Here is a 20,952-nt window from a genome sequence, read left to right as displayed (position 1 = left end):
AAAACTACTCAATGGTTCTGCCTTTACTTTTGTGTCAATGTTCTTATTTTGGTTATCCCGTCCCAGGATTAACTTGAAAAAAATCTGCCTAAAAATGTCCCGCTGGATAGCTCTGATACTGCTCGCGATCGCTAATGGTAGGTTGGGGGTGTGAGGGGCTGTAAAGTAGTGGGAGATAGTAAGAGAGAGCTCTCAGCTATGGGTGATGAGAAAGGGGGGCGGGGTTGCTCTGTGCCAATAGTACCACCCACAATTCAAGAGGCAAATTTTTTATGAACTACTGCCACTCTGCAGAAACTGTGTCCTAGAAAAGTTTTTAGATTTAGGCTAAAAATGACAATCGTAATTAAAAGATCAAAGATGATCGGAGTGGGTCTTTAAGGAAGATTTATTACTTTAAAAATCTCTTAAACCTGTGAGCTTTTCTGCAATTGGTTTGAACTCCTCAGGGCTGAGATAGAGGTCATGATCTGTGTCCAAGGAGGAGAAAAGGAAAAGGCCCTCGGCGCCCAGAACACGAACGCTCTCCTCCTGCAGAGGAAAAAGAAAAGGTGACACTGGCTTATCAGGAATCTTCCAGTAAATTAAAGAAGACATCAAATCTTTTTTTTGTCAAAAGCATGCATGGGGATGTCAGGGAAAGCGCCGGTACGGAAATTGAGATAATGAGTAAATTGAGGAGATGGGGGTCTGGGGTTGGGGGGGTTCTGCCTGGATGAAGATCAGAAAATGAGTTCCAGTGAGATGCGTGCCTGCCTGCATCCGTCCAATGGAGGGGAAGGGAAGTGCAAGATTCAGATCCCTTTGTACTTGTTCAGATGAGGTTTGGAGGACGGTGGGGGTTTACCAGCTGAGAGACATGCCCACCCACCCATAAACCAGCAGGAGCTAGAAAAGCTTCACATGTGGTGTTTTAAGGTATCCAATTACACAAAAATACACTGGCTTAAAGAAAGAAGTGTCAGAAAAGATAAAAACTTTTACGGATATTTTGAAACTGTATAATCTATAATTTAATTTAACTTTATTGTGTTATCTTAACTGAGATGTAAATACTTAAAAAGTCTCACGTGACGTTTGAGGAGCTGTGTATCCTGGTAGTACTTCACCCCATAAGCAACAAGAGGGACAGCACAGAGCATAAAGAGGGTCCACACCCCCCTGTAGAACCTGGACCCAGAGGCCGGGGTTCGGAGCCCATTCTCCTCTATCTTTCGCTCTTCCTCTGAAGTCGTTTTATCCACGTCTGCGGCCATTATCGGACAACTATTTAGAGGACGGCATCTGTTAGCATAATAAATCTAGGGATTTTCGAGGCGGAATTTCTCCCCGGAGTGTGGGAAAACGTGTCCGCAGAAGGTTCGGTGCGCCGTTAGTCACAGCAGCGGCTGTGGACGTGAGTTCGCCTCCCAGATATTCCCCACATCCAATCTGGAAGAGTCTGAGTGTTTTAGGAAAAGTCGAGTTAGCCAAGGAAGTATACGGCTAAAGCGGATATTTGACATTTTGAGTTTCAAAATAAAATCCCAAATTTACTATTTATTTGCTCAATACAAATATCTGCCGAAGATCCCCATTATTTAATCAAATAAAGATTATTTTTAATAATTCCCAACTAACGTCCCTAAAATTTACATAAATTAAAGCCAAATTAACCCTGATCCGAGAACTTTACCCACACTGAGGTTTTATTTTGAAAAGCAAATACCGGACGTTTGTATTTAGTCCACTCTAACTTTGAAAAACAATCTTCCAGCCAGTTTTAAAGGGGTAGGTTGAGTTTATTCATGCAAAGAATGCCTAGTCTGACCGAAATTACATGTTTCTGAGCCAGAAGCATCTGCCATTATCTTCAGTAACTCCCCCTACCCACCAGCAGGAGTACATAGAGGATTTGTAAATAGTTTGAGTTTTTAAATAACCTTTTTATGAAAGAGTTAATGTTTTTTAAATATAATTAATAATAGTTAACATCTGAAAAAAAAAAAAAAACATTTGCAAGTCTAGGCAAATGATTATCTAGGATGAAATCTTTAAGCTTCTTTTGGCTAACAATGTTTAGGGTTATTGAGATGTGGATTTGTTTTCTTGTTTAAAAATCAGTACAACCAAATATTTCCTGGTTTCAATTCATCTTTTTTTTTTAGGTTTTCTTAGTTGCTTTGCATCAAATCGAATGTTTTCAGTACAGGTCTGGATGAGAAGCCACTTTGGCAGTACAAATATTTAACTCTATTGATCTACTCAATGTTATAGTTTGATATTGTCTTCCTAAAACACAGTTCATCCCTCTTCTTAACCTGCTATGTCCCTGTTGGGGTCACAGCATTGCTGGAGCCTATCCTAGCTACTGCTGGGTGTGGGCGTGGTACAATCTGGACAGGTCCACAATTACTCCCACAATAAATTAACCTATGCATTTGTTCTGCTGAAGGAAGCCGGAGTGCCTGGAGAAAACTCAAACATGCACGAAGAAAACATGTCAAACTCCACACAGAAAGGTCTCAGCCAGGATTGAAACATACAGACAGCCCTTCCTGACAAAGCTGGCATCAAAGTTGATGTTTAGATTGTTCAATACATATCATTTGGGTGTTTTCGGGTTTGTTTATTTACAGATTCTGGAGCTTTAGTGACTTAAACAGTTCAAAGTGGCAGATAATTAATAAAATATTGTTTTAATATTTAATAATTGATCTTAATTTATCAACCAATTAAAAAAAACAGATGTATCGTGAACTTAAGTTTCAACAAAATTTATCTGAATTCTTTTTTTTAACTGTGACTAAAAATAAGCAGAGAAAAGTTAAAACTTCACAATTAAAGCGCAGTGTTATAGATGGAGAAATAATAAATAGCTGAAAGCATCTCCCTAAATTTTATTGCCGTTACATGTTGAAAGCAGATGATTCTTTTTTTTTAATCCATGTCCTCCTCCACTTCTTGCGTCTTGACTTCGATCATCTTTGGGGGAATGTAGGAGCCCATGCCTGCTGCTCTGTCTGCCTCAGCCTGGGTGTAGGGCTCCTCTTTGAGCTGCTTCAGTCTGGATGGAGAAAACACAGTCAGCTCATGTTGATGTTCACCCAAAGACCAGAAACCCCCTTCTTACCTTTTCTTGTGCACTTTAGTTTTGAAGTGCTCCTTTAAGGATCTCATATCAACGAAATATCTCCTGCAAGTCAAAATAAACAATGTCACTACAGCCCCGAAACCCCATTTAAACATCACATTTAGGTGCGTAAAGGCGCACAGTGCCACTTACGCGCAGTGTAAACAGTAATGTTGTGCGCATCCCGTCACGTCGAAGTCCACCTCCTGGTTCAACAGCTTGGCTGCGGTTTCTGGCTTCAAGTCTGAGTGGATCTGATCCAGATCTTTAGTCCTGCGCTTCGTCTTTATTGATTTTAAGTTTTTCTTTTTGTGGTTCCCCGTTTGCTTGGACTTACCCATGATGCTCTGCCCACCGGGAAGACAGAAACACAAAAAATATATTAAATACGGCCCTGTAAGTGTAAGTAGCCTCCATGGGTTTTACGACAGTAAACAATATTTAAAACACGAGGTTTATCTTAGATTCAACTCTTACATTTATAGTCAAAGCCCACAGCTTTTACGTTTGCAAGTAAATAAAGCAATTTCGTCAAAATCAGTCACACCAATAGATATATTTAAATATATTTCGAGCTAAATAAGCAAAGTAATGACGACTTACGCAGATCGGTTTTAAGACTTTGCATACCTTTTCCACGTGAGGCAGAGAGAAGTACTTCCGAGTCAAAGGGGAGTGAAGTACTTCTGCTCACCTGCAGGGGGCGACTTATTTTTATTTATTTATTTTTCCCACAGCAAAATGAAAATAAAATAAAATAAGAAGAGACACAAGAATTATGTGTAAATTGAATGCTAACACATTTGAAAGGCACATTGAATTCAAAAAAATAAAATAAAATATTAATAAAAAGGCGACAGAAGAACTATATGTAAAATAAAAATCATTTACTTTTTATTTTAATTATTGAAATTAACTTGAAAAGCAGTTGAATTAAAACAAAATTGAATACGTAAATAAATAAATAAATAAATTCAATAAAATAAAATAAAATAAAATAAAATAAAATAAAATGAAATGAAATGAAATGAAATGAAATGAAATGAAATGAAATGAAATGAAATGAAATGAAATGAAATGAAATGAAATGAAATAAAATAAAATAAAATAAAACAAATGTAAAAAAATGTATTGTAGATTGGTACCAGTTGGTGTCTACCAGAATGTTCAAAAGATTTGGACAAGTAAGAATGTATTTATTCCTACCCCTTTTTATATGTCTTCATGATTTTTGCTTCTAAATAATAATCAGTTGTTCTAATAATTTACAAACAAAAACACAAACTTTTTTAATTTATACATACTTACTCTTTTGCAGCTATCAGTATTATAAAAGAAAAAAAATGTGCATACCATTTTATCATAAAATATAAATATACCTCATAACGGTATTTTTTGTTTTATGACAAGAGATTCTACATAAAACAAATTCTCAAAAGTACAAGGTGATTAGGGTAAATCCAGGATTAAAAACTGACTCTAAATACAACTTCATAAATCCAATGTAGATTTTTTTGTTTTTATTGGTAAAAATGTTTATTTCTGCATCAAATTATACCAGCTAATCTTCATACATTAAAAATTAAAAACGTATTTGTTAGTCACACAGTCATGCATTTTAAGAATAGATTATTTCTCAAGTTAAAGACTTCTTCTGTCTCAATAGACGTTTTCAATGTGATATGTAAAATATATATTTTTTTATTTCTGAACAATTTCTGTGATGTCTGTGCCAAGTCTGTATAACAGTATTAAGTAATATTGACTTTATGAGGAGTCCCTTAGCAAAAAGTACCACACTTGAAGTGTATTTTATTAAAAAAAATGTATTAAATTGTACTTGTAGTGTAGGAAGTATACTAACTTAATATTTCTTTAGGCTAAATGTGAACATTTTATATTATTATATATTTTCAAAAGTAACTTCAAATTTTACTATCTCACTTTTAGCATAGAACAAGCATACTTGTAGTACTTTTAAATATAATACTCTTTGCTAGGGGAAGTTCTGTGTATTTCTTAAATTACAGCCCCTTTCTGTCTCACTAAATGTTTTTGATGTAGGATGCAAATACATTCTTCTTATCTGTAAACAATTTCTGCTATGTTTGTGTAGAGTCTGCATTATAATTTTAGGTAATTTTGGCTTGAGCAGTGACCTTGTGTGATCAGGAGACAGCAGATTTTCAGCCATTAAAAAAGCAAACATTTTTTCAGTTACTTGCATTGGCATACCATGTTTTGTTAAAGTTATTTCTTTCAGTTCTTGAAAAACTTTTCACATTTTTTTTAAAAGATTATATGTGGTAGAGTTGTGGCATTCCAGCTTCAAACCACAGTTGAAGAAAAAGGAAAACATTCTTAATAGGGTTACTGGTTACAGACTGTCCAGGGTGTTCCCTGACTCTGCTCAACAGTAACCAGGAAAGGCTCCAGCAACCCTGTGACCCCATAAGGGTTTTGAATTGAATATTCTAAAATATATAAATGTTTCCATTTTTAGCACTTGATGGCTGCTTTAAAAACTTTATTTGCATGTCATATCATCACATCTTGAAATATATTTGTTGAAACCTACCTTCACTTAACAGCAGCAGCTAGGACAGGCTCCAGCAACCCTTTGACCCCAGAAGAGATATAACAGGTTAGGAAAATGGATCTATGGATGGACGGATTTATTTAAACCTTAAATTGTGAGTGATAACTCTTAAGGTTAATTACCTCTAAGCTTTTTTTTCTTTTTATTGAACTATTAACAAGTGACTTTAACTGAACATGACTTCACATACAGTGAATTAACAAAAAACAAAAAGCAATTTCCACCCAAATGAACAAATACAGAAAAGCAAACAAAAATAGTTTAAAAATTATTAATGTTTATTTTGGGGTTATGAAAGGTAGGATTGTATCCATCTATTAAAATAGTACAGGAAATTACTTAAATTAAGCAAATATTTTTTATAAAGATTTCCCATATATTAAACTTAACATTAATTGGAGATTCTTTTGACATAATGTTTTTTTTTTTCCACACACTTGTTTGTATTTTGATGTGCAGCATTTCATGTACACTTCATGTTCAAACAAAAAATATTTGAAAATAGGGTTTCTTTTTAAAACTCGTTCATGACGGTTAAAAAAAATGCTGGTAAGTAGAGGATCAAATTACAACATAGTTCTTCCTTTTTGTCGGGTAGAAGGATTCTAAATATAGTGTGGAAAAATCATTTTTGGTTTTCGAAGCCTATATAATTACAAAAATATTTGTATTTTGGTGCACCCATCCCCTCAACTTTTTATTTCTTAACCAGTTTATGTGCTGTCGTTGAAAATTCCGGGCGGCACTGAACGCATCGCCAGACTGTACTGCATACGCGCCGTGGCGGAGAACGAAGATGGCGGAGAATAATGTCGAAGCGGAGCACGAATGGAGCGACTGGGCCCTGGATTCGGCCGAAGACACTTTGATAGCAATGGAAACCCTCCTTGCCACGCTGAGGGCTTTCGAAGACGTCCTCAGGCAGCAATCGGTTTCCGTGGCATCCTCGACGGAGTACTGCGACAACTTCTGCCAGGTAACATGTTCATGCAACGTTAAGGCTACCATTAGCTTCACATTAGCTCCCCCTGGGTTGTGTTTTTTTTCGCTGCTGCTAGCTAAATTAACCGAGTGACGCTGCCATGCTAATAGCATCGTTGATTTAATGTTAGCAGTTTAATCGTTCAACAAATGCACGCGGTGTATTTTTGTTTTATAATCGCAAATGCTTACAATTTCATGCATTAATCGCGGTTCCTCATCCCTATTCAATGGCCGATAAGTAAATAGCATGTGTAAGTTATTCATGTAGGGGCGCTAGTATATTTTTCCTGGTTTAGCCTTTTTTAAATAAAAGTTATCGTGATAAATTGTAATCCAGATGTTTTTGCTGCCCTGACATCGAACATCAGGGATTACTGCATGCAAACGGGGCGGGGCACCGTCCCTAAACATTTTTACTATCATGCATTTTGGTAGTAATGCTGATGCAGTTTTAGCTAATGAATAAATAAAATATAAAAATACAAATCAATTTGCTGTGTTTGTGTTGCAGCTAGAAGCCATGCATTTGATGCCGTTCTGTTGAACAGGGATTGCCCTCACATGCAAACTGAAAACGAGTTTCTAGATGATTTGCATGAAGGTTTGGTTGTAGAAATAAGTTAAATCTCAATAATAACAACGCAATAATTATGACAAGCAGTACAGTATGCTTTTAATATTTGCATTTAACTTAAAAAACACAAATAATGATTCAGACACATTCCTTTGTTAAGTGGGTTGCAAAATAAATAAATAACTTTATTTATACATTTTTTCTGTTACAAAACACCTATACATAAAAAACATAAAGCTTATTATTCATTTGTTGGAGTGTAAGAAATCATTTGATCTACAACTCAATTAATATAATAATTTGTGGTTGACGATACAACTTGTAGTTGATTTTGGTTCATTTTGAACGATCCGATTCACTGACCTAAAAGCCAAAAGTTCAACCAGTGTGACTCAGAGATAAATATTTGAGTTTTGAACAGTGCAGTGAAGTTTCATTTCATTTCATGTACAGAGACAATTCAAAGTGCTTTACATAAAAAATTAAAAGAAACAATCAAAAGAAATAGAAAAGGTGTGATCATTTAAATAGAATTAAAAGAAAGTAAAAAAAAAATAATTTAAAACAAGCATAGATGAACAGTGCAAATGTAAACTTTTGAATACATTCTAGTCAAATGCAGCTGAGAACAGGTGAGTCTTTAACCTGGATTTAAAGTGTTTCATATGATCTAAGGTTTTCTGGAAGTCTGTTCCAGATCTGTGGAGCATAGAAGCTGAATGCAGTGTTTAGTTCTGACTAGAAACTGATAAAAGACCGGATCCAGATGACCAGAAAGGTCTGGCTGGGGCATACTGGGTCAAGAGGTCAGTCGTGTATTTTGGTGCCAAACCATATAGTAAAATTAACCTACCACGCTTCAATCCAAGTGTTTTTTTTCTATATAAATTATAACCAATTTACTAATTTGAAAACATTTTTTTAAAAGCACAGTTTGATTCCATGAATAGTTTGCCTCAGACAGATCGATTTGGTTGGATCGCAGGGGAAAAAAATCCATTCATGGATTAAATTTATTCATTGTTACACCCCTATTTATTAAACTATAATGAATCCAAATAGATGAGAACATTCCGTATTCCAATTAATTTAAATTGTCAAATAAGTGCAAATATTTTTTAAGCGACCAAAAAAGATTTAAACTTATTTAAAAACATATTTTCGATTAATGCTGTCATATTTGACTCGCACCTTCTTTCATGTTTAACAACTCACCTTGCCAAACAAACAAATAAATAAATAAAATCTACCTGCAGCTGTGACCCCTCTAGTCCTTTGGTACTTGTTTTTGTTTTTTTAAGTGTACCCCTGACATTTGAGCTGCATTGAAGGTAAATAACCCAGTTGTAAACAAACGGTTATTTGTACATTTAGGTGAAATAACTCCAATTCAATTAGAGTGGAGACATTTTGGCATTCTATAAATACACAAATCTTTTTATTTATTAAAAAAAAAAAAGTATGAACTCCATTCCAATCATGAGAGCTGCTGCTGTAATTAGCACACCGATGTGTCTCCCTCGGGGCCAGGACTTTTATTTTTGGCTCACTTGGATAGAGCACTGAAGATTTAGATAAATTGAAGTTAATTTACGACCCTTTTAAATGGCTGCAGACTGTAAGAAGTGTATATAATTTTACAAGATGTTGGTTTTTATTGCATAGAATCAGTGGGAATATGCAGCGCAGTGAAGTCCCATTAGACCTAATCAGGAGTACCTCACTCCAGACGGTCAGCTGGGATCCATCAGGTGCAGACTGACATTTCCCCTCAGAGGAGCCCTCCTTTGCTTTCATCCCCGACAGACGACTCCCATCTGATCTCCTCCTCTGATCTCTTCCAACAATTCACACATCTGTTTTCTTTTCTTTTTTCCTCCTTCTTCTTGTGCTCCTGCTTAGGCGCTGATGCACTATGCCGGCAGCAGGAACTCCATGGAGCACGGTCTGCCGCTTCTGGAGGTCTACTGCCTGTCCATTAACTGTTTCGCCGCAGCGCGATCTCACCTCACTGCCGAGTCCGACAGAGTGGCCCTCGTTTTAAAGAGACTAGCTTTGTGAGTACAAAAATAATCAAATATGTAAATTGAATACTTGACAAAGCCTGGATGGTACTTGGAACACGTCAACAAAAACACTTGAATCTGCACTAATATTTAAAAAACCTCCACAATACATGTATTTTTTACTTGTACTTATTTATACATTTGTCATTAAGATACTGATTTTTACAGCAGAAAATGTGTCCATGAAGAAATATTTTGTTTTTGAATATGTTTTGAATTCTTGTTAACAAATAGTATTTTTAATTTCCAACCTATGCAGCATCAGCACTGTTTTATATTAGCGTGTGAACATGTTCTTTAAGTACCGTAAGCTTCTCAGCTTCAGTTGTTTAGGATTTGACACAGTTTGATGTGTTTGAAGGGACGAACAGATGCTAGTCTAGATAATAAGTGCAAAATCATTCGACTATAAAGCAGAAGTTACATATACAAAATCCATCATCATTCCTTGTGCAACAAATCAAACAGTTTTGGTGTTGTTTTTTACAAATAGAAGATTTTAAAGATCCACTCTGATGAAAGTTGTGTTTTTAACATGTTCTTGTACATTTTCCTCTCCTGATGATGTTAAAATAGCTTTTTGGAGTATTTCATTATTTAAATCATTTTGAATCAGGGGGCAGACAGAAAAATATCATTGGAAATAGCTTGGAGCAGTGATATAGAGACGGCCTGCTCCTTCCTGAGCCTTGAGATCTACCCCCATGCCTCCTTTCTAGCTCTCCTTGCTCTGCTTGCTGCTGCTGATTACCTGGATCAGGTATATTCACTTAGACAGAATGTGGAGACATCTGATTGAGTTAATCAGCAGCTATTAGGGTTTGGGTAGCTGGAAAACAGTCAGAGTGGTAGATCTGTAATGAGCAGCCTTGATTAAGAGTGTATTTGTGTTACAAATATGCTGAGGGGGCCACAAGCTCCCTGTTCCCCTCTATTCCAATGCATCCCTCTTTACAGTCCAAAGGAGTCTGCTGTCTGTCCTTAAGGGAGGGGACCTTGTAGGTGAAATCCCTGTTTCTGGAAATCCTTCATTGAAGTCGTCAAGTGTTTTCCTTCTCAAGAAACAAGGTTTGGGCGGTACCAGACCTTTTGGGGGGATTTAGATCACATTTGGGCCTTTTAGCATCCAAAATGGAGCCAGATTCTCAATCGTCTTTAAAAGATCTCCAGGGAGGGTTTTTTTATGGCCCCAAATGGAAGGTCTGAGTCTTGGAAAATATTCCTAATCAGTTCTTCCTTAATTTATCATACTTTAAGAAATTAAACAAAAAAGGGCATTGTAGTAGAATGGGTTAATAAAATAATAACATTTACAGCAAGTAATGAAATACATGTATGGCAGATCAAAAAAAAATAAAATGAGCAAAGAAAAGAAAAGAAATGGAATTAAAAGCCATTCTAATAAGGTAAATCTTTAGTCGAAGTTTCAAACTGTTGAGGTCTGATATGTACATCTCTGAGGGAAGAAAAAGTAGCTTCTACATCAGTAAACAGTGTTACTGTTATGACTTGGACACATCAGGTTTGCAGACTTTTAAGCCCCACCCCAAATTCTCTATGATCTATTGTAAAATTGTTCCCAGTTGTCTTTTAATTATGATTATGCTGTTTTTAACCAAAATGTAGAAAAAAACATCAGAAGCGTCAGGATTCCATTAGAAATTCACCTCTGTATTGTGGGTGGGACTGTTGGCGTGGAGCAACCCCGCCCCCTTTCCCCTCTCCATGCTGAGAGATCACTTGTGCGGCCACCCTGTTTATATTCTAAGTCACAAAAACAATCTTTTATAGGCTGCATTTTTTTATCTACTCCTGATTCATTTGAATAAATAATTACTCAGAAATGAAATTTTAAACTTAAAGTTGTTTATTTATGTATGAAACAAAGCCACAAAAGCATGTTTAACACACCAAAAACCCAATTTTCATAGAAGTGTGTCTTTAAGAACTTCAATAACCAACAGTAAAAGTCTAAACTAAAACAGATAGCAGCCCAGTGAAATGTGCTCATCTTAACTCCAGGTTCAGTTAATGCTGCACGATGCTAAAGTACAAAACCTTATCAGCGTAATCAAAGGGCTGTCTGAAGATTTTTTCGAAATCAAGGTACAAGTGATACAATCTCATTTTGATAACTCATCATGAAAACTGTCAGTTAAGCATTTAAATTTGCCATTTATTGCTCATTTGTGCTCATTTTTATCCCTCAAAATTCAATTTACCTTTTTATTCCAATGCTTGATTACTTAGGATGTGCTACTGAGGCGCTGTCAGAAACTTTGAAGGGCTTGTTCTAAAAATATCAGCTTGTCTGAAACATTTTACTGATATAATTCATAAATGTTTTTTGTTTTTTGTGTTGTCTTACAGCTCTAACTTTCATACTTTGTCTTTTTAACCAACATGCTTCGTTTGTCTCTCTTCCAGGAGCTGTTTTGAACTTTTGCTGTCAGTGCCTGAGAATGAAATCCCATTTGAAGCCTGGGTTCAGTTCAACCAATCTGTGCAGGTAAAACACCTTTTAAATATGTTTTTTTTTTTTTACCTTTTTGGTTCTAAATGCAAACTCAGATGCAAAACAGGGGCTCAAGTTGACCTTGTCACAATACTTCTGTAGTAAACACTTGATGACAAGTAACTTTTGAACGTGCTATGCTAACAAGGCTACAACTTTGCAATAATTTGCATCATTGATGATGATTCAAGTCATTGTGGTTTAGTTGTGGCCCAAAATTAAAACGTTTTGGGAGAAAAAGACATAAAGTTGAGATACGTTGTGATACAAAAACAGTTTAGAAAATTGGGCTATTTGCTGGTACCAGCTAAACATATTTGAAGTCGATGTTGGTTTTTCTTGGATTTGCAAAAATGTTTTTTGTTTTTTCATTCCACCAGCTTGTCTGCAAAATCCCGTATTTTCAGCTCAGCAGCTCCATGGAATTAGTTTTAAAGAAAAACCCAGAGATAAAATATGAAGCTTTAGTCACTTTTGTTGTAAATGTATAAAGAACCTTTTGTGGTGGTATCTGGACGCTTTTCTAAGAAAGGACTGTTAAAGAAGGCCGTTAGCTCACACCCGAGTCTCCTAACACACTAAAAGATTCAATAAAGCTGAAAGTTTTACTTGCGCAAGAAGTGACATAAGACAATCTGCAAACTGGAGGTGTGTTGTTAAATCACAAGTAGTTAAAGAATTCTGATCACACACATACGTTGGGACGTTAGCATATTTACAATATCTGTAACTCTAAACCTTGTTTGCAATTCTGTGTTCATAAATTGTTCTTTTTTTATTTTTATTTTTTTAATTATGTCTTTTAAGTGTGAAAAATGCAGCACTTCAGGCTCCAACAAAACTAAGTCAATCAGTTGCTATTTTTCGCTGTATGGACTCTGCCATGTTAGAGCCAGGTGATGTCAATAAGCAGTGATTGGTCTGAGTCAATGTTTCTACGGCAACCACTCACTTGAAAGAGAGCTCTGGAGAATCTGTCAATCAAACATTGTGAACGTTCGACCTGGGGGCCAATAGGCTCCTCATATTTGCATTGAGGCATCTGATTGGCCAGTTTATAACTAGAATAATTTGCACTAAAACTGTAAAAAACAATTAGGATTAGCAAGAACATCGGAAAAAAGGTAGCAGAGCCAGATGGTCACTCTGACAAATATAAAAACAGAGTGATATCTTTTTATTTCTCAATAGACGTCGTTTTGGAACCAGCAGGTACTTCCTATTTGCAACATGAGGGGGGCGGGGTCACTCAGTCTGTTCTCGTACAGTCAAAGGTTTATCATCTTCCCACAAACTGCATGTCTGCGTCCTTGAGATTCCAGGAGCTGCTGTGAGAGCTGGACTTGTTTTGAAGCCGAATGTCTGCACATTTGAAACAGTTTTACAGTTTCTAACATTCCTACAAATGATCTGATTATGTATTCAACTATCAAGCTCAAATAATGATGCTGAAGTATTTGATGCATTTTCCTAACAGTTGGTAAAAGTTCATACACATACAACTTTATCTTTATATTTGAAATGATTGTACCAAAATGTGTTGCAGATTGCCCATGACAACTTACTGCAGTATGGAAGCACAGACCTCCAAGCTTTGCTGCAGATCACAGGAGAAGGCGGCGCGTGGAGCAACCCCATCCTCACTGCTCTCCTCACCGGCCAGGCCACCAACCCAGACGAAGGTTTGACCTTTCTTCTATTTAGCTTTAACGTTCTGGATGATTATTTTTCTTATGCTGAAAGTAGTTTTGAACAAACTTTGTTTAAACTTTGTTCGTAGTTGAATCTTACATAATCTTGGAGGGCGAGGGCTTCATGGAGATGCGGGTTAAACATCTGGAGAAGATGGGTGAGGTGGCAAAAGCGGTCGTGTTGGCCAAAGCCTGCAGCGAATGCAGCTTCATTCCTAACCAGGCGATGTTTCGCCAAACGTTCGTCTCCCTTCTCTGTCACCTGCTGCCCAACGAGGAGGCGATAATAGAGGTACGGCAGCATTTCAGTGCAGATCCGTATTTTTCAAGGCAAATTATTGTACAACTGGTACCATGGATTAACAAGGTGTTAAAAAATGTTAAAAGTCTGAATGAATTTAAATGTTTTCTAATTTTTTTTAATAATAAAAAACTTGCTTATTTGCTTAATATTCCATCACAAATCATCTGCATTTCTTGTTTCCAGGACATGTCTGTGATTTGACAGATAAGAAAGGGAAAATGACTAATCAAAGCGGTCTATAAAAGAATAAAAAGAACAGTTTAGGTTTATTTATGTCTCCAAAAATAGAACCTCCAATTGTCATGCAAGTGGAGCTCAGAACTCTGCTTGAAAAGATTCATCTTATAAGATTATTTTCTGGCTTCTTTTCAATTTGATGCACAGCCAGAATCTCTCACTGCATTATTTTATTGTATTTTCTCCAGTCTATTAATGAATTAAAATCTTAAACAGATTAATAAATTCTATTTCTTAATTGTCTTTTTTGTTTGCTTAAATTGAATATTCCTTAAAACCAAAGTATTCCATTAAATAAATATTGTAACTCTTTTTTTTATCACAACTTTCTTCTAGTTTTTATGGTTTTACAAAGAAACTATCAGGTTGAGTTTGCAAACCATTTCAGGAAAATTTGGCATATGAGTCTGCGTTCATTTTTGCTTCTAAAAACACGGCGAAACTCAGCAGAGACAAAAAGGAGAACTGCCTGTATTTAGCACACAGCTGCTGTTTCAGCTTCTGCACAATGTGACTAAAGATTTCCCCTCGAACAAACAAATATCTTTTTTTTTATCCAAACACTATGCAGAATTCTTTGTGAAAATGTCTTGTAAAAATAAAAAAATCCTGGTCTGTTTAGTTCAAGATTTGACCCTTTCTGTTTCCCTCAGATATCCAGACTGGACTGTAAAGATGTTCTGGAGATCACGTGTAATTTGGAGATGGAAGGAGAAGAGAATACGGCCTTCATCCTGTGCACAACCTTCCTAACTCAGCAGCTTCAGCAGCAGAATCTCTACTGCTCCTGGTCAGTAGCCTCGGTTGAATTCAAGAACATGAAGGACTGAAAAAGTATTGGTGGACTTAAATGTTTCGTTTTAATTGTAAAGGGAGTTGACTCTGCTGTGGAGTAAGCTGCAGAGGAGACTTGACCCTTCGTTGGTGTCTCTTTTGGAACGATGCCTTCAGCTCGGTGCCATTGCCAAAACAGTTCAACACTTGCTTTACCTGGTTCGTGTTATTCAGACGGAGGTGAGTGTGCACAGAAAAAAAATATTTTTAGATAGTTTCTATACATGGATTAATTATCATATTTCGTCTCTTTAGGCAGAAGAACTGGGAACACCTGCTTCAGTTGAACTTTGTGTCAAAGCCCTACAACTCCCAAAGCAGGAGGATTCTGAAACCAGAATATCTGTCTGCAAGACAATATGTTGTCTCCTTCGGAACGATCTTGAAGTGTTGCGTGCCTGCCAGCTCACCGAGCTGCTGCTTGGCTCCAGCCAGGAAGCCTTCACTTGTCTCGAAGAACTCTACCTACGGCCCGACCAAAAGTACGACCAAGAGAACGAGGTTATTCCCAACTCACTACGCTGCGAGTTGCTCCTTGCACTAAAAGCATACTGGCCTTTTGACCCTGAGTTTTGGGACTGGAAAACTCTGAAGTATCACTGCAACTCCCTGCTGGGGCTGAATCCCGAGTCAGAAGGAGAACAGGAAAAGGCTAAAAAACTTGAGGTTCAAAGGAGAGTTGAGGCTGACCTCCACAGCAGGATAAACGGAGGACTTGGAGGTCATCAAGACAAAAAAGAGTCCCGCCCAGAAACCATCGAGGTGAAAAGGGAAAAGTTTTGCTGTAAGATTTGTAAGAGGTCATTCACAGACACTCAGATCGTTCACCACTCCAAAAGACACGCCCAGGAAAACAACCACCTTTGTCCTGTTTGTCTGGAAAAGTTCAAAAGCAGGAAAGATCTCGTCCCCCACATGAAAAAACACATTGGGAAATCCATTCAATCAGGGAACAAAGTAAAAGAGGAGGAGGACGCGGAACCTGGCGAGATCACTTTAGATCCATCTTTAGTGCTCTACTACAACTCCACTCGCGATCCGGATCTGCTGCAACACATCGTCCAGCAGACCAAAACCTCCAAAGAGAAGAGTCCGGACGATGACGAGCACGTAACGTTCGAATACATCGACCAGCACTTCAAACTGCAGAACCGGGACGAGTATCCGTGCCCGGGAACCAAGTGCAAGCGGGTTTTCAAGCATGCCAAGTATCTGTACGTCCACTTGAAGTCGGATCACAAAAGCGACGAGAACGTAAAGTTCTTCCACCAGATGAGAGACAAGCGAGAAAAGTGCACGTTTTGTCGGCGGCATTTCATCTCGGCCTACCACCATCGCAAGCACAGACAGGCCCACTACGGGGATCAGCCGTATATGTGTGTGGTGGTCGGCTGCGGTGCAAAGTTTAGCACGTCCAACGAACTGGTCGCACACAAGCAGATCCACGGCTATCAGCTGAGCTACCAGTGCGAGCTTAAAGGCTGCTACGTCACCTACTCCGACCTGGGGCAACTGTATCACCACGAAGCGCAGCATTTCCGAGATGCAGCGTTTACCTGCTGTAGCACCGAATGTAAGAAATACTTCCTATCCAAAAAGGAATTTGTGAAGCATTTATCGACACACAAGATAACTTTCACACAAGACGACTTCGAGGCCCAGAAGAAGGCAAAGCGAAAACTTTTTAAGGTCGTCGTCGAGCCCCCAGCGGGTGTCAACCAGCTGAGAGAACCGGACGGCGTCAACGGAGAAGTCCTGAACCCACCGTCAGTGAGTTGTTCCTCCTCTGTTGAAGATTTCCCCAACAAGGAGCCCAAAGCCACAATGACCCTCGTCGCTGTGTGCTTCGACGGCAGCAAGTTTACCTGCGGCTTTGAAAAGTGCGGCATGACTTTTTCAAGAGCCAGAGACGTCCAGAGACACTTGAAATGTGCACACCCGGAGCACCTGAAGCTGGAGAACCGAGAGTACAAGCATGATAAAGAGCAGGGCTCCAAAGGGATGGATGTGGCGGCAGACGGTGAAGAAATGGATGAGCACTCATCTCCATTCAAATCCGTTGAAACAGACGAGAAGCCTTTCATCCCCTCCAAAAGCAACGAAACGAGCTATTTGAGCCGCAATGCCAAAAACGACGGACTCAAAGAAATTCTTCTTGGGTTGAGTAGGTTAAGTTTGAACCCTGTGCCTCTAAGCTCGCCAAATGAGCTTCCTCAGTCTAGCCAAGACACATCTTTAAAGTTTATCCATAGGGCAAAGCATCCGTTCATGTTGCTCAACGAAAAGTCCGACGAGCAAACAGTAGTAGACAAATGCACAGAGTTGCTAGTTTGCGCAAAGCCGTACGTCTGCGAGTACGAAGGGTGTGGCTTCAGAACTGCCAAGAGTTACAGCTTGCTGCGCCACTGCATCTCCAAACATGGCTGCACCCTCGACGAAGCCCGAACAATGACCTCTTTCAAAACCACCTCGTTCAAACCCTACGCCTGCCAACTCTGCTCCAAGAGCCACCGAGAAAAACACGTACTCAGGGCTCATTACATTCAAGCCCACAAAATGAGCGGGGCGTTGGTAGATAAAATATTCTGTGGGACGCTGCAGCTAGAGCAAGACAAAAAGTCTCAACTCTTGACCAACTACGATCCAAAAGGGATAAAGAAAGAGAGCAGCAAGCTGGAAATCAAGCAGGAGTCGAGCAGTCTGATTAGTGAGAACGGACAAAACTCTGACGGTAACTCTCCATCTGAAGGGGAAGATGAAGCTGGGAGGAAAGAGGAGGAGCAGAAAGACGAGAACAAAAGCACACAGCAGGTCCGAACCAGACGTTTAGTAGCCAAAAGTAACCTGTGCTACATCCTGGATAAATTCAGCAAGCCCTTCCATTGCGTGGCCAAAAACTGTGATGCGGCGTTCTCCACTCAGGGCGGCCTGGTGCGCCACCTACAGTTCATACACCACTACAACCGCTCTCAACTCCTGTTGGACAAAGACTCCGACGCGCAGGGCCCCGAGGTCCGAAAGGAGCCACCGAGGAAAAAATCCCAGCCGAACCCGGATGATCCTCAGCCCCAGTTCAAATGTCACTTCGCTAACTGTCACGCCGTCTACCACCTCAAAAGCAGCTTGGTGCGCCACACGCGGGATTACCACTCGCAGCCTCCTGAGCTCATCAGATGCAAGCAGGAGGGCTGCTCGAGAGTCTTCAGTCATAGCAGTGCTCTGAAGAAGCATACGCTTTACAGTCACTGTGAATACTACGATTCTCTGGTGGTGCGACTTCAGAGCACTCACAAAAAGTCCATCACCGGATGCCAAAATAAGCTGGCGATGTCACAGGAGGGTCAGCAGGGAGCAGACGCCGGTTCAGCAGATGAAACTTCAAACCCGGAAGGAAGGGATCAGTCTGACGAGAACAGTTCGCAAAAGAAAAAAGAGTCGGGGGTAAGGAGGTCGAGAAAAGTTTGTGTCAGCAATTTTTTGTTAAGATCCCACGAAGAAGCACTACAGATGTGTCGGGACCGCTGCTTACGCATGTCCTACCCCTGTATGGTCCAGGGCTGCGACTCTGTGGTGACGTACCTGCACAGCATGCACCGCCACTACATGAGAGTGCACCGTTTGGGCCGGGAAGAACTTCTCAAAAACGCAGGCAGCCTGGTGTTTAGTGGTGAGAAGCTCGAAGAGCTGATCCGGAGGAAGTCGGCTGAGCCAGCTGCAACAGAAGCAGAGAGCCCAGACAAGGTGCAAGAAGAAGAGAATCGAGAAGAGTCAGAAATCCCTGAGGAGAAACCAGAGTCCGCAGAGCTGCCATCGGTCCCAGCTGAGACACAGGACGGGGAATCATCGGAAATCCCCGATGAGCAGCCAGAACCATCAGAGCTGCCGTCAGTCTCAGCTGAGACACAGGATGGGGAATCATCGGAAATCCCAGATGAGCAGCCAGAACCATCAGAGCTGCCATCAGTCTCAGCTGAGACACAGAATGGGGAATCATCGGAAATCCCCGATGAGCAGCCAGAACCATCAGAGCTGCCGTCGGTCCCAGCTGAGACCCAGGACGGGGACTCCTCAGACCCTCCGATAACCACAAAGGAGGAGGAGGAGCCGCCACCTGTTGAGGCAAATGAAGTCCTTGAAGGTTCAAACGAGGTACTTGAAGATGAAGCAAGCACAGATGAAAACCTTGAGGAATTACCAGCAGCACTACAGAGCTCTCCCAAACTCGAGGAGAGATTAAGCTTAGATCAAATCAGGCCTCTTCTGCGGACCGTCACAGTTGACCTCTCACCTCCGTATTCACTACGCTTGACTCCCGAGGAGAGCTCGCAGGATGCACCAGAACAAATGGAAGATTGTAAAATGCTGAACGGGTCGGCCCCGCCGAGCCCCCCTCCTGTCCGCCTGCCTCTAAAGCGCAAAAATGAAATCTCCGAACAGCCCTCGAACGTGACGGACAGCCCCCAACCGGGCAATCCTCAGCACTCATTTGACATCACTGCCTACAAGCCCATCGGCTTCGAGTCCTCCTTTTTGAAGTTCATCCAAGAAACCGCCCCGAAAGACGAAGAGGTCCTCGTGAAGCGGCGAGACACGTTCAAACGCAGCTGCTCGGTCAAAGAGAACCACCACCTGGGAATCTCTCACACCCGCAGCAGGCGGACTCATTCCCCACTGCTGAAGTCCAGCAGCACCGCTGGAGACTTCACATCCATCCAAAACTTGAAGTCCATCTTGGACAAAGCACTAGCTGGGTGTGGGGACCTGGCCATCAAGCAGCTTCAGTTTCTCAGACCAGTGGTGGTCCTGGGGAGACCTGTGTGCACCACCCTGCCTGACCTCTTCCCATCAGACACCAACAACAGCAAACTGCTTCTCGGCAGTTAGCTTCATTTTGACTTTGCTTCTGGCAGATTACTTAGTATCTTCATAAGATATGTATCAGTATTTTTGTTTGATTCACAATTTAATATGTATTTTTCTTTTGTAAGGTGCCAAATTAAAGTTTTGTAAACCATTAGCTAAAGGCAGATACGATCCAGTGTGACTGCATTTCAGACTTCAGTCCGAACCCACTTGACATTTCAACTCATCACCACAAGTGTAAATATTGTAGTGCTCCAAGGTAAATGTACAGCTCTCCAGATTGTTAGAAATGGTCAGTAGCGCAATGCAAATGCCTTTTCACTTTGGTGAAAATGTGACTTAAAATATTTCTCGACTGCACTGTCCTCAAGGTTCATGTTTGGATCTTTTATCTTCATCCCGGTTTATATAAAATCAGTGTTTGGATGCAGTGGTCAGACAGTGGGACCCATGTATGTAACACTTTCTAATAAAGTAAGTGAAAAATTTGATTTTGAATACATTGTTTTTATTTAAAACAAAATAAAAGCACAACTTCACTCAGAATTAACCTAATTAGGCTAAAGTGCATGATACATTTTCTTTTTGTTGGATACATTTTAGGTTTCCGGAGAAGTTGGCACACATTTCCCTCTAAATTCCAAAAATATTTTAAATATGTCTTGATTTTTTATGTGCACAGTATAAATGTAGCATTTTTTGTTTTGAAGACTTAAAATATTAGGGGGAAATGCCCAATATGCACATCTGCAGCAGTTTTATAAAGAATTTGGCCATGGTTTTATGTGATTTTTACCACTGAGAGTAAGATATCTTAAAAAATATACAAGCAAATAAAGTCCTCTTCAGATTTTACTTTTTCTAAAATAGTGAATAGATTTCTTTGTAAATTAAAATCTAATTATTTTTACAAAATGCTGTCGTAGTTACTGTAATATTTTAAAATCTATCCTACCATATATTTTACTGATTCTTAACTACATTCTCTTCTGAATATTTATCACAAAAATGTTTCAACCAAAAGCAGCCATTTCAAATCCTACAAAGAAAATGTAATGATTAAAAACAACAAAGAAATAACGTTTAATAAATTAAAATATTGACGTTAGTTTTATTTAAGAATTTCAACTAAAAGGAATAAATCAATTTGTCGCGGAACTAAAGATTTTGATT

General features: G+C 39.3%; 3 protein-coding genes across 5 annotated transcripts in view; 1 reads left to right on the top strand and 2 right to left on the bottom strand.

Moving 5' to 3' along the window:
* Positions 1 to 1,589, bottom strand: part of selenon (selenoprotein N) — a 6,391-nt gene extending 4,802 nt beyond the window's left edge. The window contains exons 1-2 of the mRNA XM_024276342.2: positions 1,071 to 1,589; positions 414 to 531 (exon numbers count right to left, since the gene is read on the bottom strand). Of these exons, the coding sequence (XP_024132110.1) occupies positions 414 to 531; positions 1,071 to 1,256 (304 nt within the window). The 5' untranslated portion in view covers positions 1,257 to 1,589. The remainder of the gene's footprint in view (positions 1 to 413; positions 532 to 1,070) is intronic.
* A 1,004-nt stretch (positions 1,590 to 2,593) lies between these two features.
* Positions 2,594 to 3,815, bottom strand: znf593 (zinc finger protein 593). 3 transcript variants are annotated; one of them, XM_024276362.2, is made up of 4 exons: positions 3,743 to 3,815; positions 3,266 to 3,459; positions 3,113 to 3,175; positions 2,594 to 3,046 (listed from the first exon to the last, which is right to left on the bottom strand). In XM_024276362.2, the coding sequence occupies exons 2-4, from the start codon at positions 3,451 to 3,453 to the stop codon at positions 2,920 to 2,922; spliced, it is 378 nt and encodes a 125-aa protein (XP_024132130.1). In that variant the 5' UTR covers positions 3,454 to 3,459; positions 3,743 to 3,815; the 3' UTR covers positions 2,594 to 2,919. The 3 variants fall into 3 exon arrangements, with proteins under 3 accessions (XP_024132130.1, XP_024132121.1, XP_024132139.1); XM_024276353.2 differs by having other exon boundaries at positions 3,716 to 3,814; XM_024276371.2 differs by lacking the exon at positions 3,743 to 3,815 and adding an exon at positions 3,590 to 3,709.
* A 2,618-nt stretch (positions 3,816 to 6,433) lies between these two features.
* rlf (RLF zinc finger) lies at positions 6,434 to 20,270 on the top strand. Its single transcript, XM_024276307.2, has 8 exons — positions 6,434 to 6,687; positions 9,172 to 9,326; positions 11,763 to 11,844; positions 13,397 to 13,532; positions 13,631 to 13,833; positions 14,736 to 14,872; positions 14,955 to 15,096; positions 15,172 to 20,270. The coding sequence occupies exons 1-8, from the start codon at positions 6,508 to 6,510 to the stop codon at positions 19,798 to 19,800; spliced, it is 5,664 nt and encodes a 1,887-aa protein (XP_024132075.1). The 5' UTR covers positions 6,434 to 6,507; the 3' UTR covers positions 19,801 to 20,270.
* Positions 20,271 to 20,952: the final 682 nt, after the last annotated feature.

This window comes from Oryzias melastigma, linkage group LG22, assembly GCF_002922805.2.
Source record: "Oryzias melastigma strain HK-1 linkage group LG22, ASM292280v2, whole genome shotgun sequence".
Taxonomy (NCBI): domain Eukaryota; kingdom Metazoa; phylum Chordata; class Actinopteri; order Beloniformes; family Adrianichthyidae; genus Oryzias; species Oryzias melastigma.
Note: the sequence above shows the minus strand (reverse complement) of the source record. Positions and strands in the feature narration are given on the sequence as shown.